The sequence below is a fragment of the Amblyomma mixtum genome, chromosome 6 (genome assembly GCF_055824585.1).
Source record: "Amblyomma mixtum isolate Tamu chromosome 6, ASM5582458v1, whole genome shotgun sequence".
Lineage (NCBI taxonomy): Eukaryota > Metazoa > Arthropoda > Arachnida > Ixodida > Ixodidae > Amblyomma > Amblyomma mixtum.
Genome location: NC_143017.1, coordinates 119,027,323 through 119,054,476, shown reverse-complemented (window position 1 = coordinate 119,054,476; position 27,154 = coordinate 119,027,323). Strand labels below are relative to the sequence as shown.

At 45.3% G+C, this 27,154-nt stretch overlaps 1 protein-coding gene across 1 annotated transcript in view; it reads left to right on the top strand.

The window, feature by feature from the left end:
* Positions 1-2,730: 2,730 nt before the first annotated feature.
* The window catches only part of LOC149340201 (kin of IRRE-like protein 3), a 66,069-nt gene continuing 41,645 nt past the window's right edge, over positions 2,731-27,154 (top strand). Inside the window, exon 1 of the mRNA XM_089550677.1 lies at positions 2,731-2,854. Coding sequence (XP_089406803.1) covers positions 2,731-2,854 — 124 coding nt within the window. The remainder of the gene's footprint in view (positions 2,855-27,154) is intronic.

The window sequence follows — 27,154 nt, the reverse complement described above, 5'->3', positions numbered from 1 at the left end:
CTTTTAGGCCTTTCTCTAAACACTACTTACAGACTGCCGTAAATGCTGATTTTCTGTATTCTCATTACTCATCGTAATGTCGAATTCAGCATTTGTACGAAGCGTGCTTGAAAGCCGATAATTTTGCACACACAACGACATCTACTATTCCACCTTACGAAGAAACTTATCACGCACCTATAAAATTAATGCCTTCTTCATCACGATCACTATCTCCTCCACCTTCAGGTTATAGCATTTGTTTATGTGGGACCATTGTTTCTAATGAGTTCTCTTCTTGTTCTGGGTTTTCCCCACCGACAGCTTTTTCTCCCAACAATCTCTCTCAACCAGTTCTCTCATCCTCCTCCTTGGTCGTGCACGCGCCCACTTACCTTCTACGTCCGTCTCTTAACACCCTTCTTCCGATATAGTCTTCATCCCTTCTTATCGCATGAAGTAAAATCACTTTCCCATTTGAAATTATTAAACAGTATTCAAGTGACACCGTATGCTGTAGTGCATAGCAAGGGCGAGATATACGATATTCTTTTGCCTGCAATGCCTGTAAGTAGGACTCTCCACTGCGTCCTTGTTTTCTTTCCTATGATGTGTCCGTTCCTCGCCAGAGAAAAAACGACGAAGCATGTCTGAGATGCTTGGAGTATCAAATAAAGCCCTGTGTCTACTTTTCCAATCAGCCTGATGTTTATGGCTGCGCTGGGGCTAAAAGAGCAAATGAATAAAACAGAAATAGCCTTGAAAAATTGTTTTACAAGCGTGCGAGGCCCCTTTTCTGCGCTCAATAATTTCCTCTTCCCGGCTCTATCCAAGCTGACAAAATTGCATAGACCGCATTAATCTCGTACGTGTACTTCTTGGCCTCGAAAGACATGAGGTCACGGTAGGTTTGCGGAATACCCATTCGCAACGCAAATGAAATTACGGGTTTGGGAGGGTTTATTTTTTGCAGTGTGCTTTTCCTGGTGTAACAGTGGATACGCCGCCAATCGCAGCTCGAACAGACTTCCTTTAGGAGAGCTAAATGAGCTCATAAATGTGCACTCTCTGCTCCAAAGAAATAGCCGCCAGGATCGCTGAGTGCGTTTCGCGTTGAGCAGCTGAGCCCAAAGACATAGTATTGAATTGCAGCTGCGGTAGCGGCCTTTCGATGGTGGCGAAGAGCATATACGTTCGGAACACGTCCGCGCACGTTAGTGTACCCCGGGCAGCCTAAATTAATTTCAAGCCTCTTATACGCCTTTCCTTGCAGCCTACGCGCAGCACCTATACGTTAAACTCCGCATACCACTGCTGCCATAAAAATAAAGCATACATATTCTCACAATGAGAAATGTATTTCAATGCGCGCTCGCATCTAAAACATGACCTGAGTATTTTCTTAACAGAGAGCATCCGCTGATCACGTTAACAGAAATATGCTTAACATGATAGTAGGACAAAGCATATGTACGGCAGGACGACGATTGTCATCCTCAGTTTGTCAGGAAGGTAGTTTGTAACCAGGGACCGTACTTCATATTCTTTTCAACATTCATCTTTTCTTTATTATTTGTTGACCAGCGGAACCCTTTATACAAGCCAGGAGCCGGCACTCGATATCACCTTGCTAGCCATTGCTCCTGGATTCACAGGCGACCGGTACCCATGATGTAAAGGCAAAAAGAAAGAAATTGGGCAAAATAAGTCCCAGGGGCAATCTGCTATATGCTTTTTATGCACCTCCACGGTGCCTCAAAAAGCATGCCCCCTGAGGTCAACTCACTCATAAATTTTTCGATCTGTGCATCTCGCGTAAAACTCGGTTCGACTTCACGGAAACTCACTCCGGGTCTATGTTTCTCTTCTTTTCGACGTTTCAATTCCGGTACAAGCGGAGCAGGACGCCCCGCTCCGTAATATCAGTCGGCTCCCGTCTGCACTTTGCTCCCGCCGGTCGCATAACGCTTCCCAAGCAAGAAAGAACGTGGAAGAAAGCTACCAAGTCTCTCCGCCTTCGCCACGTGCTTCAACGCTTGCTCTGTTTGTTTTTCGTTCCCCCAGTGTATGCTCTGCTCAGATCTCCTTGCTTACTCGACTTCGGCCCCGCTCATCGGGATTGCGGCTTCGGGCTGGCGGCCGGCTACGGCAGCCGGTGGGCTCCGTTGCGTCTCGCGAGATTCGCCAGATGGCGCTGGCGTCATCGATTTAGGAAGCGCCCGTTCACGTTCCCCAACCTCCCTGCCTTCCCAGCCCCACCCTCCTTCTCCTCCCCCACTTCCGCATCCGACCCAGAGGGTGCTCGACTCCCATCTGCTTGCCGTACTCACATCGGTACTCCGCGTGCTCGCTACGGCCCCAGTTTAAACCTCCGCTCTCCGCTACGCGCGAGCTTTGAGAGGCCAGAAACTCCAGCTGTAAACGAGTCTAATTAATGCAGAGAGCTCCTCCCATCAGCGCACCTGCTAAAGCGTTCACGTCGCAAAACTGATTACAGAGTTTTGTTTCGCATGGCTTTGTTGAGCTTGAAGTGAAAGCAACTCGCGTTTAAATTGTGTAGATGAGGATAATGAAGTTTTCAACGACTCTTCCGCTTCCGAATACCAAGCCCTGTTGGGGCTGTATTACTGCAAGGACGAGAATAGCAAAGCCCCTGAGTTGAGCAAAAAGGACGGCACGTGCTAACAAGTATTCCAGCACCTCCTACTCCTCGTAGTTAAACTAGGCTCGGCACCTGCTTTTTTTGCACTGATGACCACAGTGGAACCAAAGGCCAAACCATTCTTCGTTCGGATTACCCGAGTGCAAGATGTTTCCTTTTTTTGGACTGCTACCGTATTTCTTGTTGCCCTGGTACCTGCCATTCAAGTGCGAGGTGAGTCGCCAGTTTCTATTGTTAGTGACAAGCTGCAGTCATTTATTTACACTTAATGCTGATATGGTCGAGGGGATCCACGAACAGAAAAGCATCCGGTTGTTACACGATACTCGGTCTATTCCATGTCCCGTGTCGGGTCACCAACAGCTTTTCATTATTCGTTTCTTTGGGCTTCGATAAGCTCGCCTAAGAATTATGGCCCTTGACAGTGCACCGGAAGCAACAGGAGTTCACACTTGCATAACAGTGCCATTGTACTCTCTTGTCCAGCGAAGATTGGTAGAACAGTTGGTTCAGGTCTGCCACAAGGAACGTGGTGTCTTCCTCCTTTTTTTCTCTCTTCTTACTCTCTTTCTCTTCTTTCCTGTTTCTTTTTCTCTCCGGATTTCGCACCATTTTTATTCTCTTAGTCTTTTATGCAACTTCTGACTGCAGCGTTGTGTTGTTTTACAGAAGTCTTGACCTTGTCGCAGCCTACATTTTTCCTATCCATGCATTTGTACCCGCACTGTGCAGTTTCACTGGTGTCCTCCGCTACCTTACCTGGGAAATTTCCGTCTTGCGTAGCTGAACTAGTGGACAATAAAATAGCCAACCTGCATCCGAAGTTTGCAAGAACTTCCTTTGTGCGCTACGCAAGATTCGAGACTTTCGACGTGCTCTGCATAAAACTAAGGATGTTCTGATTACTTAGAAAAGTACTAGTAACATCCTCCATGGTGTTTTATTGTCGAGAGCTGAATTCGTGCCGTTTACTAAGCATGTTGGCAAAGACAGGGGTCAGCTATTCCGGTTCTGTATACTCTGAAGCCTGCAACTAAAGCCGCTGGCCAACATGTTTCATTGTGACTTCTCCAACGCTAATTTATTGGTCATTACTAGCTTTGTAGATGGATTCTAGAACAGTAGCTGAAATCTGATCCAATGAACCTGGAAAGAGAAAATTTGCTGAAAGGGTGATGTTTAGAAGGGATTGAGCATGGGCTCTGCGGTTATTACAGCGTAATCCTAAAGGGGTTTCAGACAGGTCTGCCAGTTACATACCGTACATTTCACTAAATAAATGACGCTTGCGGTGTCGTCTGTGAGGTTGCCCTGAATGATTAAACGAGAGTTTGAACCAATGCTATTGAGACTTCGATACGTGATCATGTGCGGACATAAATTTACAACTATTCCTGTTACAAGGATTACAGCCTGTGGGTTCAGGAAAATAGGCTCCGACTATGTTAAACTGTAGCCTAGGTCTCTAGATCTTCTGCAAAAAGCTCTAAATGACTAAATAAATATCTTCTTCATCCGTTCGCTTTGCGTGAGAATTTTTAATGCTTCGTTAGAATTGTCGAAACTTTCGGGGCGGTTGCACAGTGAGTCTGAACAAAGTTATTATGCAAGTGAGGAGTTTCTGTTGGCCTGTAGCCAGTAGCAACCTTCGCACAGGTGTATCAGCACGCTTCATGGCATCTGTATAAGCTGCGACGGGTATTTTTATTTAGTGAGCACGCTACGAAGTGTAACCCAGTTACGTTCGAAATCAAATTTTTCCAAGCGAGTCCTTACGGAACGAACTGCTTCACTGTAAGCGATGTTCGTTTCAACATGTTTGACACGGCTGCTATGAGAGTGCAGATACCGCTAGTGGTCAATCGATTTTTGGTACGGTGTTGTAGTTTAGCTGTCTTCATGAAGTCATGAAGCTAAATTGTTACAACAAGAAAATTTATTGTACGTACAGAGTAGGTGCAAGGAAATGATAAAAAACGATGCACATTGTTATAATTGGTTATAAATGGAAGGAGCCCGGCTTCATCATGGGGACAAAGGAGAAATACATCATCAGTGTAACGCCTACGTACAGAAGCGCTAAAGACCGGCTTTCCGAAAATTCTTTTCCAGTATCCCCATAAATATATTTGCATAATTCAGGACTATTAGTGCACCCATTAAAGCTCAACTGAACTGAACGCAGTCTTTTCCGTCTAACTCAAAATTATTAACCTGTAATATCAGATTGATTAGGGCGGCGAGAGAGCATCTCTTAATTATTTTTTTCAACACAAGCTTCACTGTAGGCGCTGACAACAGCTCGAATTCCACCTGCATTCGGAATGTTCGTGTAGAGTGAAGTGACGTCCAGCATGACAACCAAAGAATCCCGACGAATGGTAATCTCGCTTATTTCTGACAGGAAGTTAGTGGTGTCCTTTATGACAGACGAAAATATGGGTGGAATGCAATTTATCAGCGTATCTACATAAACAAGATTGTCCGGAACCATGCCGACACGAATAATAGGCCGATCTGGATTATTTTGTTATGATTTTTGGTAGCAAGTTGAAACTGCTGGCCACTGGGCTGAATGAAACAATTGAGCGAAAAGTGTTTTCTGACACTTGTTTAATTATTTAGGTTCAGAAATGTATTCGTAAGTATTTCTTTGAACCAGTCCGTCGGGTCACAAGTTAGAAGTTACTATCTGTGCACGTCTACTGGCGGCCTGTATATCGCTGCGACGTAATCATTTTAATTCATTATTGCTGCGGATCACCCTTGTCAGCTGTCTTCATGAGGATTTTATTTTGGAATGATAACTGTTTCATTGCTTACTGCAAAGTTTTGGTGGAAAGCGAACTGTTTTTGTATATTTGTGGACATCTATGTCAAGGACTGATGTACAAAACTAGACACTTGTTCCACTGGGTGGGAGGAACCCATTGTTTGTGAGACGGTAACGGAATGCCCGAGGCGTCTGAATTTGCCTTATCAAGAAAACAATACCGAAAGCACGGACTTTGTTCAAAATTGTTTAAATCTTTCAGCAGCTGGAGCTCACCACCCGCCTTTTTAAGGGCAAAAGCTAAGTCCGCGGAACAACACTCTATTTTCTTCTGTGGTTAATTCGGAATCCGAGATGTTTGTTATGTGTGGAGAATTAGGACCACTACGTTCTTTACACAAAATTTACACAAAATTTTGAATACACAAAATTTTGACATACACAAAATTGTGAATTAAAACATGGGATATGACTTGTTTCAGTTGGCAGACTTTGATAGAACAAAATTTAATATGGTTTTAAATGCTGTCCGAGGTGCAATTCGGCATTTCTACCCACATCTTGAGACAACAGTGTGCACTTGCCCCAATTATTGCGACGTCACCACTACTTGCCAACGGCTCAGGAAAATCTGCGTCGTTACTTCTACACGCCCGTTAACAACATTCAGCCCACATCTTTATCTTTCATAAATGACAGCAGTAACTTCCTCTCTGATATCATCGACATAACCTTACTTCAGTGCACTAACATTCGGCACGCAGATAGAGATAGTACTCGGGCCGTTCGAACCCCCTACAGGGAAGCTGCTGCTAAAAAAACACAGGCAATTGTACTTCGGTCACCATACTCAAACTGAAATTACAACTAAATAATTTTGAGTTTACGGAAACGTTCAGGCCAGTGGAACTTGGACGGGCACATTAATAGGCCCTAATTATGCAAACATTAGTACGGCGATACTAGAGTACAAAATTTTTCAAAGCCAGCCCTTAGTGTCTTTATAGTATATGCGTTATATTGATGACATATTTCTCAATTGGCCTCATCGTGAAACTGAGCACCTGCCATTTATGACCGATTATAAGATTGTGTATCCTTCCATATCATTTGTTCATACCTGCTCTGGATGTACCATCAATTTTCTTGACGTTGCAACTTCTCTTCACGAACATAACTTAACTACAACAGTGTACCGAAAACCGACGGTTCGCCAGCAGTATCTGTACTTTGTAACAATTTCCAGTAAGTTAAAACCAGCCTCCCCAATAATAAAACAGCTCGTTTCATGCGCATTTTCTCGGAACAATCTGACTTTAACGCAAGAGCATTAACGCAAAAGCGTTAAAGTCAGCGTGGTTTGCCGTGAGCAAAATATCCTGATTGGTCAAGAGGGTCATGACGCGACGGCCACATGACCTTTTTTCACAAATTTTCGATTTTCACGCCCAAAAATTAACCATGGTTGGTGCTCTTTTAATCACTTTTTTTGTTCTTTGCCTTATCCAGTCTACATCGTAAATTGCGTCTGATCTCTGTTTTATCTTTTGCATGCTCAGGTGAAACAGGCGGATTGCTCAATGATGTGTCCCCAGGATGTTGTAATAACTATTCAAGCTTCTGTTTTGCTGTTCATTGCCACCGTGTTATTTCTAGATCATGCGTAATTTCTAGATTCGCGATTTTTGCTGTTGAGCATTTGTGGATTGGCATCTTGTAAATGGCAGTATGCCAACTGAGTATTCCACGCATGCTTACTTATCTGCTGCCGCCGCATTGTGTGGTTAAGACAGGCGGCACGATATTTCGAACCTAGCTTTTCTGACCGCTGCTGTGTCTAACGTATCGTCTTCCAGCCACGTGCCTGACATGTTTTTATTTTTCTGCGGTGTATTTTGCTGCATGCTGCTGTGCACATGACTATATATGCTGCACCTTCCACTTTGATCCAGAAATTCTGACGAGGGCCAGTGGCATAACTTAAATGTCAGTAAACTGTGCCGCACGCTGGTCTTTATTTTTTTTTTAATATATGTGAGTATATATTACGCAAACTATCCCACTGCAACTTCTAACCTTCCTCCAAACTTTTTCCCCGACTAATTCACGGCGGTCACAACTCAAATAGCTTCGCGGCCATGTAAGCAGACTGATAATTGTTCCACTCCGAGCATGCAATACCAGTGAGAAAAATTTATTCCGGATTACATACCACTCACTACTGGCCCTAAATGCCGCAGGTCTCGCACACTCATTAATTATTTTAGAGGCCACACACTCTTTACGACACCCAGAAACCTTTGTGACTGATTTGTAAGTTCAACTTCGGTTAAATAAAAAAGACTAGCGCTTTAGACGAGGACACAGAAATAGAAGTATACAGAACAGCGTGTGTCCTTTGTACTTCTATTTTTGTGTCCTCGTCTAAAGCGCGTCTTTTTTAATTAATAATGTACAACCAATTAGCCCGGCTTACAGCCTTGACTTCAACTCTTGCTTTCTATGTGGATGATTATGAGCACAAGGCCTCGGTTGGGCATTTACCTAACAGTGTGAACTGAAGTCTAACAGAATACGTGTCAGCATTCATCTCTCCCTTGCTGTCTAGCAGCTCAAGTTTTCTATCCAAAGAGTCGGCAAAGGCTTACAAAACCGCTTTCAGGCCAGCCTGAATAATCCCAGCTCATGACTAAAAACGCGCCGAGAACATTTGCGAAAAGAGAAAAAATAAAAGAAGCAATTAGTATTAGCGAGGCGATTGGGCTAGTTGCCTCAACATGATGACTGGAAATGGCGCAACGGACATGAATGAAGACGAAGACGAGACGCACACAATGGCACTGTATTGTATCCGCTATGTACCCTGGCCAATCCCCCGCCGTGGGTATGTGCCATTCAGCCTGAGGACATCATCATCATCATCATCATCACTGTATTGTGTGTCTTGTCTTCGTTCGCTGTTTGCTCGTTTCGTTGTTCGGCGCTGTTTGCAGCTTCCATTACTATTAAGGGAACTTATTGTTGGACTAGCTGGTTGTGGTCCATTTTTGTTTTGAATGGCGCAGAAACGGGTTGAAACGCAAAGTTAGGCGAAACACAAAGCTAGACCAAACAAAAAGCTAGACCGAACACAAAGGCTTCACCCTGTTCTTGAGCATTGAAAATCAAAAGTTACTCATTTGTGCTACTTAGTGTATCAGTATCAGAGTAAGCAAGTAGTGGCTTAATTACTGCCAAGTATCCCCTACTGGAACTCGGTCCACATATGTGGGAGAGACCCGACCATCATGAAATGCCGCCTATAAAAGGCGCAATTTCCACAAACGTGGGCGCGAAGAATGCGGTGTCTCAAAAGTCTTGTATTCGAATATGTGGAGTCAGGCGTGAGAAATCAACTCAGAAATCTCCTTTTTAAATGTACGGCTCCGTGTTCTACAGCACTTCTGCTATGCCTAAAGAATTTTAATTCTCGCCTTCCTTTTCTGGTGCCATAAACGTTTTGAAGTACCTGGAATACGCTGATTCGTTCAAACAACCTAATCTGATAGGAATTGGGACAAAATAAGTGTAACCGGCACGTTGAAAATAGTGTTGTGTCACTATGGCGAAATATGAAAAGCCGACAGAAACTGCAAAATTAATCATTGGGAAGGTCAAAATTTTTTCTGCGGAATACTAGCATGCACCTTACATAAATTTCACATTATGAAAATTTTCACAGGACTCGGTAATAATTCGCGCTTGAAACGTGTATTAGCGAGGGATATGTCATGTAATCTACACGCATGCACTCGTCGCATGCGACAGCGTGTAGCAAGCACTGGCCCTATCATGCTTGCCGCGATGCCCCCTACGCTACCGGCTCTGGTGGCTTGAACAAATAAATTAGTAGGTGCGCTTCTATTTTTCTCGAGTTTATTCTCGAGTTTTATCGAGTTTTTCTCGAGTGTACGACGCAAAGGAAGCCTGAGGACATCATCATCATCATCTTACAGACAAGACGGCATCCATCACTTTCGTAAACTTCATACAGCGCCTGTCTTGCCTGAAAGTGTCCCTTTTCGTCCTCCACGTGTTTCTAACATTTCTAAATATTTCTAACATTTCAACATGAACCAACTAGCCCGAGCCAAAACTTTAATTGCTCAAAAGGAAATTTCGACTTTATTTCCGCAGATGAGTGCTAGGGAGATAATTAGAACCACTTTACCCTATAACCCACTTTTTACGGCAATCGGATACAAACCGCACTCGAAGCTTATTCCGACAGCGTGGTACACATAACAGTGATTTCTTTTCTTGAGGTGGATTCAGCGTACTTCATGACGCAAAGCTGTTTTTTTTTTTTATACAGCATAGCGAACGCAGTAAATAATATTAGAAAGCGTTCTTGCTAGCACGTACATCGCCATTTTCGCGGAGAAAGGTTTTGCCGTCATTAATAATATCAAATTTTTTCACACCTTCTAGTGCCATGTGGATGTTCAAAATGCAGTTATTTTACGATTCCTGACGTGTTTATTTTCAAAAATTCTCGTATTCCCGATCCTTATTCATTGGGACACTTTGTGCGAAATTGTTCAGTTGCCTTAAGAAATTAACCGTTGATCATTTGCGTAGGAAAAAGAGTGAATTGGCTTTTTGGATACATGGATATACTTTTGAGAATCAATGGGTGGTATATTTAGAGAGTTTCATTTTTCATTGACGACCGATAACAGCTGCGCCGTTCCAACAAGCCGTAGTTAGTTTCGACCACGTGATTTATGTAAGCATGCTGGAAAGCTGAAAATATAATACTGCATAATATTTGTTTGATGCTTTTACCGGAGTCCTTAAAATACTCATGATCGAACGCCTCTTTTTTCTGAAGTTACTGATGGGACAGCTAAAAATACTGTATTAAATCTACTATTACTACAACTACTACTAAAATACTATTATGTATGTGTGTGTGTATATATATAGTATATATATAGTGTGTGTACCCGACTGATGTTTAACGTTACGACTTCAAGACATATCAAACTTGAAGTGACAAGAGTAAATGAACAAAATTTAGAATTTTAATCGCCTCTGTCTAACCACCTGGGACATAACCAGACCCTTCCTGCTGCAAGCCGAAGATTATTACCGTATGGTTGAAGGTGAAGGAATGATTTAATGATCGGCGGGCCTAGCATGAGATCGCCCCCCACCACGCCTCTTCGTATGCTTCTCCTGTTGCATGACCCCGGGGTAAAGAGAGATCGTTCCGTTCGAGGGGTAGCGACGAAAACGATGAGACGACGACGCGCATGAGCAGGAAAGGAGGGAAGAGGATGAATGGATTGGCACTGCGATGGATGATGCGATGTCTCAGCTGTAATGTATGTAGGCCCGCAGAGCGTCAGGCCCAGCTGTCCCGAGCAGCCGACGGAGGTGGAAGCCGGAATGCAGGGTGGGGTTGGTCGTCATGTTGCCTGGTGTACGTACGTCTCATCTGGGTGGCGTCGGGTCATTATCAGGTCCTTAGCTGCTCGGAATCTGGTTGTCGGCGGGCCATCGTGCCGTTTGGTCAAGGCAGGGACAACGCGGTGTTTAGCGGCAAGTTGGGTCACAGCAGGTCGGACGGGCTGAGCCGGACATCGCGTACCAAGAGTGATTCACCGAACTCCTCAGCGGACAACAGGCTCCGAAACTCCGGGGCAATATTAAGGGGATCGCCACCGCTTCGTTCAAATGCTTTGGAGCGGCAAGGTGAAAAAACCTCAACGTGACTGGAGCTCAAGGAATGATTTAATGGCCAACGGGCCTGGAGCGAGTGCTCCGCCCTGAGCCGCTACCCGCTTCTCGTCTTCTCCTGTGATATTGTTTTTTATTCCCTCAGCATTAGGACACCCTCAACGCGAAGTGGGTGGAGTCCAGGCTCGTTTATTGCATTTTAAGGATTTAAAGTAAGTTCTGAAGCGCACTTCCACGGCTCAGATAAAATACGGCTCAGCGGCCCCTTTGTCATTTTGTGAAACCTGCTGGTCGACTGTGGCTGCTCTACAAAGATTTCCAAAAAACGAAATTTCCCGCAAAAGTGGCTTCTTCTCCCCTTCGCCTTCATCAAGTTGTGCCCACCATACACTTGTGCAGGGGAGGGGGGGGGGGGGGCAAAATTTGTCCCCCGTTGTTCTCTGACCCAAAAGGCTTGAAGAGGCACTGCCCCCCCCCCCCCCCCCCCCCCACCCCCTGTTATGAAGAGGCCTGTGCACGCGTTAAGTTAAAAAACCCATGAGAAAAGGAATGGTGATTGAACTTTGTGTTCGTACTCACACGCAGTTTCTATAGTTTCTTTGGCAGGTAAAAAAAAACGATTATTTAAGAAAAAAACGCACAAGCACGACAATTAAGATAGTGCACCACACGCTGAACGACTGCGTCCGGCTTAGAAAAATAAAGATTCCATCAAGCTTATGCGTCTACCTAAGATATCGCTAAGCATACCTCTTGCCAGCGCATGTGCCTACCACCCTCTTTCTATGCTTGAGCGCGTCTGAGTCCCACAAGAAAATTAAGCTGACGAGCTGCCTCTGACCAAGTATTTTTTTTCCAAGAATTTCCGGAACTATCCCCTGCACTTTAGCCTTGACTTTATTACGCTTACAAAACATCACCTATGGATATACATCGCCTCCTGTAAGCCACAACTTACAGCTGCGATATTTAGCAAATGAAGAAGCATAATATAAGAAAGCAAGCAGCGAGAGGAAGAAGGATGATTTCTACTCTCTCTTCAACCCCTACCCCCCTTAATGCTCTCGCTAGTGGGAAGCGGTGTGTCTTGCTTGGTCCACTGGAAGCGCGCTTCCACGCTCCCCAGAGGGCCTCCGAGATATCATCGGCCAGCAGCGGATCTCGGCAAAAGCTGAGATCACGTGCCGTCGTTCAGGCGGAAATTGCAGACCTCTGGGATGCCTTCCTCGTTCTTTTCTCTCTTAGCATTCCGGATACGGCACCTCGCTAGTTCCTACGTCCCACTCCGTCCCTCCCGAATGGCAGCATTTATTCGCCACTGGGAGCCTGCTCTTCGTTCTTCCCAGCCTTGAGAGAACGATGCGCCGTGGAAGTGTTCCACTTCCTCGTTTACTTGAGCAAAACTAACGAGGGCGTCAGCGATCTTCTTGCGCGCACTTGCGTAGCACGCCTCACTGAGTCTAGCCAGCTTACGTGTACGAACGTGCACGCGAACAAAGGCGCGTCCTCCCTAAGGCAGCCCGTCTAACCCACAGGGGAGGCCGTGGAGCAATTTCCTGCTCAAGCATTCGGCTCCTCTTTTCTCCCTCATCGCACCCTGGTCTCCTCCCTTTTTTTGTTTCCCCACTGCTGGCCTCACGTATGAATGGGCGTTCGGCACGTGGGACCGTTTCTCGATTGGACTGCCTTTCCCGTCCGCACAGCACCTGGATATGCTTTGGTGTGGCCAGAGAGTGCATTTTTTCTCTTAACTCTGCTTTTGTTTAGAGGAGCCATCTCTCCTGCTGTGTACGACTCAAACGCACCAGTCCGCTCGGCACTCAATAAACGGTCGCAACTGAATAAGAGAGATCCGCTATTTGTGGGGCTATAAAGATTACATAATTCGCTGTGGTTTGATGGCCGCAAATGCCTTTCCATCTTTCGGCATTTGAAGGGGGCGCGATCGCTGAATCATACAGCAAGTACGTGTGTCGGTTCCTGAGTTGTCTCGCTTACTAAGCTTCTCGTAGTCCGCTCTTTCATCTCCAAGTACCATTTATTGTGTGCCTTTGTGCTAATTTTCATCATCTCCTCCAAGGACATTTTCTGACTTTTCTGGCCTTGAGCCTAATCCAATGCTGTTCTCCAGGATACGTCTTGAATACTGCTCTAGCACCTAACTTATAGCTCAATTTAACTTTTAGATACAGCTGAGTTTATGTGACTACCGCGCTTTATTTCAATGAGACAGTTCTTATGGGTTTCTTTTTTACAAAAGTCTACGATAAGTAAAGTCGCTATGACCTTCTCCGAAGTGCATGAGAAATTTAAATGAAAAAGACATTAAAAAGGACTATTAGAAATTTTGTTGTTCAGTTTTACGCATGCTCACCTACATTTTCAGTATCCCTGCTTTCGAAGGTTGGAGTCCGCACATCGAGCTAACGTTTTGCGCACCTCATGTTCGGCACAGTAGACGAAGGTTCAACGAATGCGGCGCGTCGTTCCACTGCGCGCCATTTCCATAACGATCCATTTTGTTCCGACAATCTGAAATGACACCGTCGTAACTTTGCCTACACAGTGCAGTCGAGTGTTTTCATCCCAGCCGAACTGGCTGCCAAGAATTGGCCGCTCACTGCTTGGCAAATCATTAGCCGCCGGTACCGAAACCTCGTTGTCCAGCTGCAAGGCGCCTGCAGTTTGCTGACGAGGTATTGTGAAATGCCTCCGTGGCCGAGTCCCAGGAGTCCGGGAAAAAAAGCAGCCAGCACTCGTTACAGAAATCGGGGAGGGGCCCGAGGCGCAACCACTGCGTGTGACGGGAAGGAGGAATTAGAAATTCTAAGGGATGAATGCAGCTACTCGGGGCAGTTCTCTTCGTGCTAATGATTCAAGGTCGAAGAACATTGCGCAGCCTTGCTAGCACTTAACACCACTTCTCACATCTGTGGACCTCGGCGAATATATTTTATTTTTCTTTAACTGTTCGCAAAGTATGCATTACGAAATGCTGTTTAAGCGTCCTTGTTTTATGCAACAGTATTAACAGCCTAATCAGAAAAAAAATGTGTCGTTGCCTATAAAATTCGGCCACTGACTGAAATGAAGTGACGCCACCAGACTGGATAATCCCCAATGGCAGACGGTAAGTAAAGTAACCGCGGCGGATAATTCCGATTGGCTAGAGGAAAGTGGTGTCACTAGACCCTAATCGCTTCTGAAAGCTTCAAATGCTATTGCATTGATGGGATATACATGTCCCTGTCAATTTTTTATCATTAAATTTCAGGCTACTTTCCAGAAATTTTATGACTTATCAAAACTTGCAGTCCACTGTGATAAACGGTTCATGGGACAGCGTTTGTCTCTGTTTCTTGCCCCTGCAGAGTATATCTGCAGGCTTTTTAGGCTTAACTAACTGCTGGAGGTGGTGTTAACAGTTTAAAATGCGTTATTTTTTTTCGTGGAGGAAGGAAGGAAGGAAAGAGAGTTTAATGGATAATGGAGAGGTCTGCCTGGTTATAGGCCTGGCATGCTACTCCAGGAGGCTTTTCTTGAAGACACTACAGGTGTAATCGAATTGTACCAATAAATTTGGGTTGGCCTTTATGTCAGCATATACATAAAGCCATCAGTTTATAGCTGCAAAGGACACTGAGTAGTCGTTATTAAGAAATGACGCTACTTCTTGAAGAAGAAAGTGTATGACTTACCAGACAGAGGACGCCTCAGTGCACGATGCGTCATAAGCGCCGAACGTTTACACCAGCAAAGCAAATTTCTTTAATTTCTTTCAGCTTTATTTTCACTGAGCAAAAAAAAAATGGGCAGGAAGCAGGAAAAGGCAGGTTTCAGCTTTGAACAGAGCCCAAGCTTAGTCTTCGCCTCACAAAACGTTCGTTATTCTAAACAATTTTGATAAGGTTCCATTGCGACATATTTCCTGGCCATCACCGTTCCCCCCGGAGAAGTTTTCCTCCCCTTTTGTTGTTCCAGCAGTCGAACGCTTCAAACTGATTCTACTCATTTCACACTTTGCTGGCAAATGCAGTAACCACTGCCATAAGGACGTGTACTCTCAGTAAAGAAATGAAGCGCGAACAAGACAGCTAAGCCATGAAACCACAAAAAAATATATATATTTTAGTCAGCGGAAGCTCATTACTAGATCACGTTCTTTTAAGTTCGCAGGTGCGAAAGCACTTCTTCAGAAGTGTTATCAACCTCACTTGCATTTCCTCTTCACGAGTTAATATGATGGTGTTTTTGTGATGTCACCTCAGTTTTCTTGTTCGCGTTTCATTCATTGCTGATAGTACACATGCATCTACATGGGTGGGTCGAAAGCTGTAATCTGCTGTTACATATTGAATTTCGTGTATCACGCAGTGACTACACTTCACGACGTCACCGACATTTTAGTTCTTGCATTGACCTCCCGTGTATCGACCTCCCCTTTGTATTAATGTTAGTGCGGGCGGGTGGTAGCGGTGGTGTGAATGTACAGGCGGGAGTACTTTTCCTTTCAGCGGCCTGTCGGCAACTCCTCCGAATGAGTCACTGATTAGAGCAATTGTGTCTATACTACAGTACTATAAGGCTGCTGTCCTCTAAAGAAGACTCACTCGTCTCTAGTTTTTCCTGCGCTCTTCAGGTTCTCAGTTTTTTTGTTTGTTTTTTTATAATGAGTCTCGGTTAGATTGAAACATTGTTTATAAACACTACAAAACTAAACTGTTTTTCTTACGTCAATATGTCTGCTTTAAGTATCAGCGGTGTGCACTCACGAACATTCGCCAAAGAATCCCGGTGCCTCTTTTCTTTGAACTTGACCATGCATTCAGCTAAACTAGCAGATGTCATAGAAAGAGAGAGGGCACGCGTGAGAGCAGGAGGAGGAGGAGGAGGAAAAACTTTATTTCGTCAAAAGCATGTGTAGATCGTTCCGTGCTAGATGGCCATCATACCTCGACCGACGGCGACCTGGGTGGCCCGGACCTGGACGGCCGGGTCTGAGCTTACCAACACGACTTCCCACTCCTCAAGAAAAGGGCCTCGCATTGACCAAAAAAGAAGCCTGAAGGCGCATCGCTAGAATAAGACCTTCACGTCCCGTGAAGGCCTTCCATTGGTATAGATTTTTCCTGCTTTCCTAACAGCTTTTCTCAAAGTCATGAACACGAAAACGAACATGCCAGTTCTTTTAGTGCGAAACGATGATTTATGGAACTGTCAGCTCCGCCGCCTCTGTGCCGGAAACAAGTGCGACACGGAACACTGCTGACAGATGGCACACGTCTGACGCAGTATTTTCACTTCAACAAGACCTGCAAGTTTTTTATGTTGGTTTGTCTTTCCGCAACGAGCGCACGAACTCATTCATTACAGTGCAGACAATTTACACTGAAGGTAATAAATTACAACGAAGCACGCTGTACCAAAATGCTACGATTTATATCTATAACTGCTCTGGGTCGTGCGAAACGCTCTTAAGTTGTACAAAATGTACAAAATATGTACAAAAAGCAGAGTTTTAAGCTTATGAACAAAAATGCTAATTATCTTAAGTATAGATACGCACAAGACTAAGTTTAAGCGCGGAACATTTTCACCACGCAAAAATACTTCACCAACCCTTTAACGCTACTTTTTTTCTGCAATTCGTATTCCGCTTGTGCTCAGTAGGCTAATGTAATGCCAAGTACGCTAGGAATTCCAACGACACGTGAACCTGTTGCAACGAACATGCAGAACTACGTGTCGACTTCTGTCTTCCACAAGCAGGAGAGACGTGTTTTCCCGCGAGTTATTTGTGATGGAGACGAAAACAGGTTATTACATAGCGTCAGTGATCTTCCTAATCAAAGTCACACTGAATCACAGCGCGACACTATGGTGTCCTTTGTAGCTAGTGGAGCACTGGCACTCCAAGCAGAGAAATAAATCTCGTTCGCCATCTTCAGCCTCTTTCAATATCCTGTCTGCTTCCACAGAAGCCAGAAGCAGCGCTGAAAGCTCTCCTGAATAAACGACCGAGGAATATTTAAGAAAAAAAAAACTAAAATCTAAACGCGAACAACCACACGCCGCGACAGCATTCCTCTACATGGGCTCTATTTCCTGACCGCGTGTTCTCCCATCGCGGAGATGGAAATATGAGAAGTGGTCTCTCCCTGCCCTCCCCGCGCTTTCTATCGACCACCCCTCGAAATCCTTGTTTCCAAGCAGCATCTATTCACCGCGGAGCACCACCCACGCGCAAGGCCGCGTAGCAACGCACAGAACAAACCGCGTGCTCTAGCTATTCCCTGGTTTTGCGATCCGAAGCGCGCGCCATCCGCCGGCTATTGTGTTCTCTAATGGCATTCAAAGTTTTTCTTCTTTTTTTCAAGGCCGCCACGCTGCCGGAAGAGGGCACGGTGTGCGAGGCATGCAGCGCTTTGGAACTGCGTACAACAGGCAGCCAAAAGTAACGCCAGCTTCTTGCAGTTTGCCGGAGCCTGGACGTGCGAACGAGCAGCATAATGAAGCCAACCGGGTGTGAGTCGGCCGGGGCTGGCGGAAGAGCAGCATGATGCGCATACATTGAGAGCACGCCTGACTTCCGGCACTTCAGCGATGCGAAACTCTTCCGCTACGGCGAATCCTGATGCGTGCAGGCGCATAATGTTCCGCCTTGCATACGGAACAAACACGCCTGGGATGCGACAGACAGTGTGTCCACAGCGGATCCCCTGTTGACTTACCGTTAATATGGAATTTCTTTTGTGGCAGTCCTGTGCTAAAGTGTACTGAGTATGTAACCCGTTTACTTGACGATCCTTGTGCTGGACTGGAATGCATTAAGCTAACAGGAATAACACCATCTATGTTCTCTCGGTTCAACTGAGTACCGCAGCTTCCCAACCGAAAATAAGTGACCTGAACAAAGGTAAAACATTCCATCATAAAAGAAGTGAAAAAAATCACCAAGATCATCCAATAAAACCTGGCTCCATTCAACCTACTTTTTTTTATACATCACACCTAAGACAGTATTTGCCGCAGATTTTCACAAAACGAAACCAGGCATCGCCCAGAAATTTTTCTATTGCCTTTGCGCCTAAACTACCTTCTATTTTTCCGGTTAAAAAGGTTCTACGTGATAGAACTTGACAATGCCCTTAGGCCCACGAAATTTATAACAAACAGAAACGCCCACTGCTGTAAAAAATACGCGCAAAATAGGCGCATTTGACGTGCACTGTAAACTACCCGTGTACCGTTCGTCGACTGTTGTCGGCGCCTTGTCCTGTCGACGCCTTGACACGGAATTTTTTGTGAAAGAAAAAAAAAAGGCGAAGTGTAAGCTGCAATCTTTTTGTTTCCAGTTATCACTTTTGGAATGGACGTACGAACAGTGTAATAACAATTCGAATCTAACAATTGATTCTTTTGAACACTTTTCGAATCAATATGAACCTCAAGTGCACAAGAGTAACACAAAAAAACATTGAAGGGGGAAGTTAAGCTCCGTCTTAAGGTATGACGGGATAGCGCATTGGGTTAATGTCCATATATACGAAATTAGTCATTCTCTACATTCGTAGATCCCTGGGAGTCCTCACACCCCTCCTAGCGCAGTGGTGCTGCTGTTAAGCGATGCGCCACTGCTCTGCGATGGCAGGTGCTCACAGCGGTGGGCCTTGTGTGGCCTAGTTGCTCTTCCCGAGCGACCAGTCATTAATTCAACTGCCACCTGCCACGGCAGGCAGTTCGCTAACTAACCGATGGCCAGGTTGGGATGACGTTGTAAGCTCACGTGACCTATGCGGCCCACCTGCCTCCTGGGTTGCTCTCTGGGCATCACGTGCAAAGCCGACGCCGACAGCGCCCACCACGGATTTTCTGGGCAACGAGGCCTTTGAGACTCTTGCGTTAGCATATCACTGATACATAAATATTCACGATTACCTCTTCAGGATGCACTACAAGCACAGTGTTAGTATTTGATCTCTTTCTCTTATTGCTTGCGCATGCATGTGCGGTAGATGTAAATACAGTGAAATCACACAGAGAAAGAAAAAATACCCGACTTATCCCACTTTTGGCACATATCCCCCGCCGTGGGCATGTGCCATTAAGCCTGAGCACATCATCATCATCATCGTGCCACTCAACAGCATGCTAACTATATCATTTCCAGCCTTCATAATCATAGCTGCGTTTTTCATTGTTAGCAAGACACGCAACACTTAAAAAATGCTTTCATCCGGACACAGCGCCGAATCGACTAAGTTGTTTTTCGTTTCTACATACAAACGTGTTCGAAATTTGCCCAAGCTTATGTATTATCCCGCTAAAACAGTTACTCCGCAGCCTTGGTAAAAAGTTCTGAAGCCTTAGCAGAAGCCCTTACCAAAAAAAATTGTTGAGCAGAGTAAAGGAATAATTTGCACGAGTTGTGTTGCAGAAAATATGACGAAAAGCCCAGGATTCGCGTGACGCTATGCTTATTGTTATAAAAAACCATCGCAGGTTCCTTTTTTATACCTATCTTTAACTTCTGGAATGCTAGCAGTGCGCAGGATACGAATCACTGCAACAAACCAGCAACCAAGGAAAATACCAGATGGCCCCGACAGCTATATCCAGGTCAGTGAACGTCAGAAATAATGAAGCGCAAGGTTGCCTCTTCTTTATTTTTCTTGAGGCTGCAGTGTTGGTGGGAAAACGGAAGATGGAGGGCGGCCTCCAAAAGCCACCGAACTTTGTACACCCGCGCTCGGATGGTTTCGACCATCGATCATCAATACTTCCCTCTCACTGTCTTCCTCTTTCTTTCAATGGCTTGACCGCAGGCTGTTCGTGCTGTTGACAACAATCTGTCTCCATTTCCTTGCCGTGCCTCTTTAACTTGCTTTTCGCACATATATCGTGCGTGCATTTCTTCGTGTCCTCGAGGAAAGATATCTTAAAGGCATAGCGCTAATGAAAACGTAGCACGTTTTACGGACACTAATTTGACAGCTAAAGTTATGAACAAAGCAACGATACAGAAAGCGAAATATTAATTAAAAGTGAAATTACCGCACCATTTAATTAAGACGGTAAGGTGGACTGCAGCTATTAGAACCTTGGCGTGCAAAAACATGCGAAGGCAATAACGAGACTATAACCATGTTAATTATATTGCGCTCCAATAGCACAGTGTGGCTTCCAGTTCTTGCTGACAGGTTGACCTTTTTCGAAACTTACGGAGAGAGAAAGCATCTGATTAGGATCGCATTCCAAGCTCCCAGAACTATTAATACTCTCTCTCTCTCTCCCCTCACTGTTCCTCCTCCTCTCATCCCCAACTCGAAGTTGTTTTGTGTGGGGCTGCTGAGATCCGTTGGCAATCTCTTGCGAAGGCAATCTTTCAAAGACTAAATCCGCATAGTTCACGCATTTTGAATACGATGAGTCGTATTGCGAGTTTATAGAAACGCTTCTCAAGGCTAAGAGAAGCGCCCTGCGTCCGATTATTGAGATATATCTTATGTCCACTGCGATTACAGTCCCACTCAGTAGTACCGATTCACCAGCTAATTAGGCTGAGCTAGTTTGTCGCAGCAGTTCTTCGGTAGCCTGATCATGAAAGGCGTAAAAAGACACGTTTATAATTTTTTTTCTCGCTCTCGGTAAACCTTTTTCCTTACCTCCGCTGCCTCAAAGCTTTGATGCAGGGGGAACAGGAGAGTTTGCTGCAAATTACGAGGACCTTGCCTAAGGCGTCCGAAAATGAGAAGTTGGAAAATAAAAAGCAAAATCAATGCCAAAAAGTGAAAGCATCGGAGTACTTAGCCTACATAAGCTAGAAAAAAGCCTGCACCAGAAGAAGTCAAGAAAAAAATGTTTGCGAAGTCGCACTGCGGAATTCGCCATCTGGGGTACGTAAGACCTGTTTGTTTGCAGCATTATGAGCTTTCGTTTTGGTAACACAGATGTTTAAGTTGCGAAAAATGGTCATTAAGCAGAAGGTTTCACTTTCACTTGGAATCAACAAGTAACAGAACTCACAGCCTTCAACAAGTGTGATATCGACTCTTCTTTCCCGTCTGCCCCGCCGCGGTGGCTCAGTAGTTACGGCGCTCGGCTGCTGACCCGAAAGACGCGGGTTCGATCCCGGCTGCGGCGGTTGAATTTCAATGAAGGCGAAATTCTAGAGGCCCCTGTACTGTGCGATGTCAGTGCACGTTAAAGAACCCCAGGTGGTCGAAATTTCCGGAGCCCTCCACTACGGCGTCTCTCATAGCCTGAGTCGCTTTGAGACGTTAAACCCCAATAAAACAATCTTCTTTCCTGTCTAATTTCAGCGTCGTTAAATGTTTCAGCGTGCAACAGTCAAGTTGTGGAATAGCTGAAATGCAGTACATGCTGAAGAATTTCGGACAAAAATTTTGAAAATTGGAGCATTGTAAGATACTTTTACGGAAATATTGAAGGTAGTCGTCCATTCTTCTGATGTGTAGCAAAAATCTCTTTTAAAGTGTTTCCATCAATCGCATCGAAGAGTTATGAACAGTTGCGCTCTTTCTGTCATCTTCTGCTCTTTCCTGTGTATGTTTTTTAGTGTGCGCAACGCCATCTCCCATAGAAAACAAATGGGGGAACGCTTTTGACGGCAACAAAAACATTAACAGAAGAAAAAAATATTCGAGACAGCCGTCAGGTGATCCGCGGATATATGATTGTTATAGTGACAGCTTACAAAACTTGAAAAAATTGCTTTCATAAAAGGTTTCCTGCTAAAACATTCTCTTGTCCAGAAATGTTGGATATGACCAAAGCACAAGGAAGCAGCCCCTTTATTACGCCAAGCAGTTTACGAAGGCCGAAAATTAAGGACTTAGACAAAACAAGCATACTGTAACCAACCGGCGTTTCCGCCAATGCACGCAGCTCGAAGAAAACTAGACTTGCGTCAGCCCGAAAACAGGCGATAACTCTCAACTTTCACCAACTTCAATTAGTTTTTTCTAACCAGGCCATACGAGCAACCCTGCCTAGCGAGCATGTTTTCTCGTCATCTGCAGCAACACTTTGTCATTTGTAGCTGCGATGCGCAACGCTTGCCCACGGCTATAGGCGAAGGGGTTATCTCAAATGCGTAAGCACAGGCCGTGTTTAATGTTTTCCCTGAGAGATTGCATATTTCCAAACTTTCCCAAGCGGTGCCGAGTAAAAACAACAACTTAGAGTTCTGAAACTTTTCGCTGATTGCGAAATTTTTTAACACAGAAAAACGCGATGTTGCTCCGGCTTGTGTGATTTTACTGCCTCGCACTGCTACAACCAAATTCTGCGGCCGAATCTGGCAAGCGTGTTTTAAACGCTCGCGCTGCGGCTTTTCTCACGCTAAACGAAAAAATTCTGCAAAAAGCGTCATTCTTTGCAGCAAATACCGTGACAGTTCATAAGTTTGAAACGCAAACCACTGTTTATCACCACGGCGCTGGTTCTCATTTCCTCGCAAATTTCCCTCGGCCCCTTTTCTTGGTTGCCTGCTCTCTGAGCAAAGTGCTGAAGAACAGCACTTGAAAAAACGCAGTCCAATGCGTCTCTGAGCTCGATCATTTTTAATATTCGCCGGGCCGTCGACGCTATCATTTGTTTCCTAAGAGTATGGCGTGGCGCATTCCCGACACGTTGCGGATTTTATTCCGCAAGCTGCGAAAGAACAGCGCCACTTCTCTTTCGGCAAGTTGTTTAGCCACTTTCGCTTGGAAGTGCGTTTCTAATGCGCAACAAACAACGTCGTTTTGCAGCGTGCACTGCTGAAATAAATGAAATACGACTCGCACGAGGTGCGTGATGAGGGAACTACCGTCACAGCTCTGTAATGGATAGGTGTGGGCAAAAGTAAACCGAGCATGCTGTTGCCTTTCAACACTGTTAACACGAGGCGCAATTCAAAATTCCATTTTTGGCGTGTGCGTGCTAGCAAGGGACACCAGTGCGCTTTCCCATGGGCAAACAATATTTATTTATTTAGGGTATAGGTAGGAGCGATTGCAGTTAAAACGGAATCGCGTGCTTCGTTTACTTGCGCTGTTCGCACCGTACATACATCAGAATGGTATCCCAGAATTGAACAATGAGCAGATGGCTGTAAGTGCAATCGCGGTTCATTTGTACACGCGAGTGTACCACGGCTGAGAAAATTCAGGAAAATGGGATTCTTGCTAACAGTTCTTCTGTTTAAAACATCGGCTAGCGGACTGAAGCTCCCCCTCGACCCTTGTTCATCTTGTTTGGAAGCTTCTGCAGCAGTAAGATTAACTTGCGCATGACAAAAAAATCTGGTAAGCGTATGCTTGCATATTATTAACATTCGAATTTAATTTTGCACCGCGTCTCAGCACACAATGTTAAGGGGCAGCGTAGCTGAGTGGAGGACGGGCAATCCTGAATGCCGTCAACTTAGCTTCTCTCTCTATCTCTTCCCTTCTGCGGCAAAGCACAGTACACACGTCGACCTGTGGGGTGCTTTATGAATGGTCTTTCAATAGCCTCTTGGACTCCGAAACAAGCAGCGACCGCGCTACTCGCCTTTACGTACGTTCGGCGGCAACCCCAGGGGCACGAGTGAGAACAAAATTTCATTAGGCGGCTACCCGTGTGGTGCGGGGACGAGATACCCATTGTTCGATGGCGATATGACGTCACATGTTCCGGACCAAATAACAAAGAGCATGGCATCACCACAAGAAGGACCTCGTGAAGTGTGTGAGGTGTGTGACAATGCCTCATTGGTATAAACGGTTATGACATCACATGGAATTAAAATTCATTAAAACATCTTATAAATTGCGATTATATAACGTTGCAGCATGATTCAAACGTAATTATGGCATGTAAGAACGTAAAGTAAATGAATAGCGCTCAAAAAAGGTTCAGATCAGATGGGAGTCGAACACGGGAACCTTCGGTCATGAGTCCGACACGCTAACCCTTGGGCATCGATTTCTTTCGTTACTGCACGGAAGTACATCCACCTTGACAGGTTTAAAGTCCGACTTAATCAGGAAGCATCAGGCAACCCGTCGTGCACAATCACACCAGCATCAAACTCTCACTTTGTCAGCACATCAAAATTCTGGGATGCACATGCATGAATCAAGGAAAGGGAGCCTGCAGGGCCACTGAGAATTTTTTTTTTTATTATTGTCTAGGCCATCGATCGACTTCGTTAAAGGGAGGCATTGTGTGTCTCGTGTTAGATAATAATTAGCAAATAAAACTTAAACAAGGCGAAATATAAACAACAACAAAAAATATTAAAACAAAAAAAATCAAATAAATAATAGTGTTCGTGTCTGCGAACTGATATGTGAAGAGGACGCCAAGCCGCTGAAGTGACCTGTTAACTCTTTTGCGTCATACCATTAAGACGGAGCTTAAGTTCCCGCCAATATTTTGCCTTATTTTTGCCACACTGAAGCAAGAACAGAAATGGGCTGTAAAAAACAACTATCGAAATTTCTGCCCCGGTTTAATATTTGAAGTTAGCATGCTGAAGCCGCGAGCACGGCTTTGAGCCACGCCACAGTGGAAGGCATAGAACTAATTGAAAGTTCTAGAATGCGAATACGGTAACCGGACTTTGGGGCCCCACAACTCATGGGCCTAAGGCGGCTCTTCGGGAGTGTGGTCGCGATAGCTTCAGAAGAGAGGACGGGCCACGTCTGAATTACGTCGAAGATCACCGCACCTTTTCGGCTGAGTAATGAAGCGCAAAATTGTAATCTAGCAAAATATATTTAATTTTCACTTTTATTTACACCAGTCACAGTAAAAAGCATTAATTATAGGAACAACGTGTCATGTGAAATTAAATAGCTTCTAACCTCTATTTTATGTAAACGCCAAACTGTTACAACATGCCGCGCTTTTTGACGTCTTGTCTCCATGGCGACCGAAGAACGCTCACTTGTTAAGCCTATCAGCTGTCCAAATCTAGAAGCAATCTTGCAATTTGCGGCGTTTTATCGTTAGATTTTTGTGGTACTCCCAAACGTTCGTTTTTGCCGAGACTGACACACTGAATACGTTATACCCGAGGTTCGTTATATCCGACTTTTTCACACGTAAGTTCGTTGTAACCAAACTTAATACACAAAAGTTCGTTATATCCGAGCTGGCTATGTGTCCACGCGTGGCGGCGGTCAGCCTTACCGCTTGCACAGACAGTTCTAATGCTAACGCAGTAATAAAAGCTTCATGCACCATTCATTGCCGCGAACGCGAGATACAGTGAAGCGGCAGCAACGATTTGGAGGTGAGGCGAGCGGCACCCCCGCTACGCCGGATGCCGTTATCTTGTTCGACCCTATCCGGAGTTTGTGGGCCACGCTATTTCGCTACTTTTCTGTTAGCGTAGCCCGCTAAACCTAAGACACATGAGGCGTTAGCGTTCGGCGAATGCGAACTGACGCCTCGCTGTTCCCCAATCCGATGAGGTCGCCCTATCCAAAACTCTAATTTCAGCCACTTGAGGTTCTTCAACATCCAACGAAAGTACACAGGCTTTTTTAAATTTCGCCTTCATTTAAAGGCCGCCTCCACATATCGAGTTTCACAGACTGCTGTGTTTGGCAATTAAAATTTCAATGACCATCTTCTAAGTGCTGAAAAATGACAGTTCTAAAACGCTGTCAGTATTAACTCACGGAAAGATTTGTATTCAAAACAGACCGTGGTGTGACTCAACAGTGAAAGAACTGTACCCTTAGGTTCGAGAGCATATGTGCTTTGATAAAGCAAGCTGGGTTTGTTTGCCGTCTGGCGCGGTAACGTATCGTCATCCTGACATTGTTATAGCGGCCGCAGGTGCACGAGAAAGTTTCCGTATTATCTTTCGAGCCCAGCGGCGCAAAAGGCAGAAAATGCAATAGAGGCGACACAGGTTCCGAAATCCCGACAGAGTACACGGTACACCCTTCCCACTGTTTGCCGATATTGATGTTCTTTCCCAAATAACCGTTTCTATTTCCATAGTCCCCTGTTATTTTTGTTGAGCAAAGCCCACCATGTATTGCTTACTTCAACTAAAGGAGGAAGTTGAGCTATCTTGTTCCTCTAGGATAGTTGCCGCATGGTAGCAAGCGCTAAAACACGAACTACAGAGAAAAAGGCTCTCACAGGACACAAAACTACGCAGACTTATGAGAGCCCCTTCTGAAAGAGAGCATTTTGTGTTTCCGTGCTCGTAACCACGTTAGAGGCCCTGTACTTCCTACTTCGGCATCTCTGTTGTCATCAGCCTGCCTGAGCTTACTGTGTGGAGGACTTTGAAGAGGTTCGTTGCCCTCCAAGACGACCGGTGCATCTACCGCCAACCATTGTGGCGGACGCGACGGCATTGTGGAGCATCGGCGAAGCAGAATGTCATCTCGCAGACGCGCGCGCAAGCACAACATGCCCCGTACACGCACCCGGCGTGCTGCTTTCGGGATAGGCGCTCCTCTCAACCGTCTTGCTTGCACTGTTTCCCCAGATGCACAAGGGCTTCGTCGGCAGTACTTTCGCGTTTCGAGTGGCAAACCCGGCCGGTTTGCAGAGTATGCGACGCATTTTGTCATCGTGCAGCCGTTGCGCACACGACAGCACCGTTTGATTGAGAAGCACTCCCGGCGTTTTGCCCGCCCGAGCGCGCAGAGCAATGACGCTGCGTGGGGGTGCTCGGAGAAGGCGAAAAAGGTCGTCACGTACATCAAGGAACACGTAGAGCGATATTTATACAGCAGGCGCCTAATCAGGATTAAAAAAGCACATTAAATTTGTGGCCGAAGCTTGAAATCTCCAAAGCAGGCGCTTTCGGCTTTCCAACGAATCATATAGACATTTTCACTGCTCACAGCTTGATTGAGCGCGCGTGCGTGTTGGACTGTGCTGCCCATGCGCACAGATCAACACGCACGCGCGTGTTGTACTTGTTTGATGGTTGTTTGAAATCCGCCAAACGGAACGCTCCTGGCACTGTCCAGTGGTAATATGGCTGCGCCCAA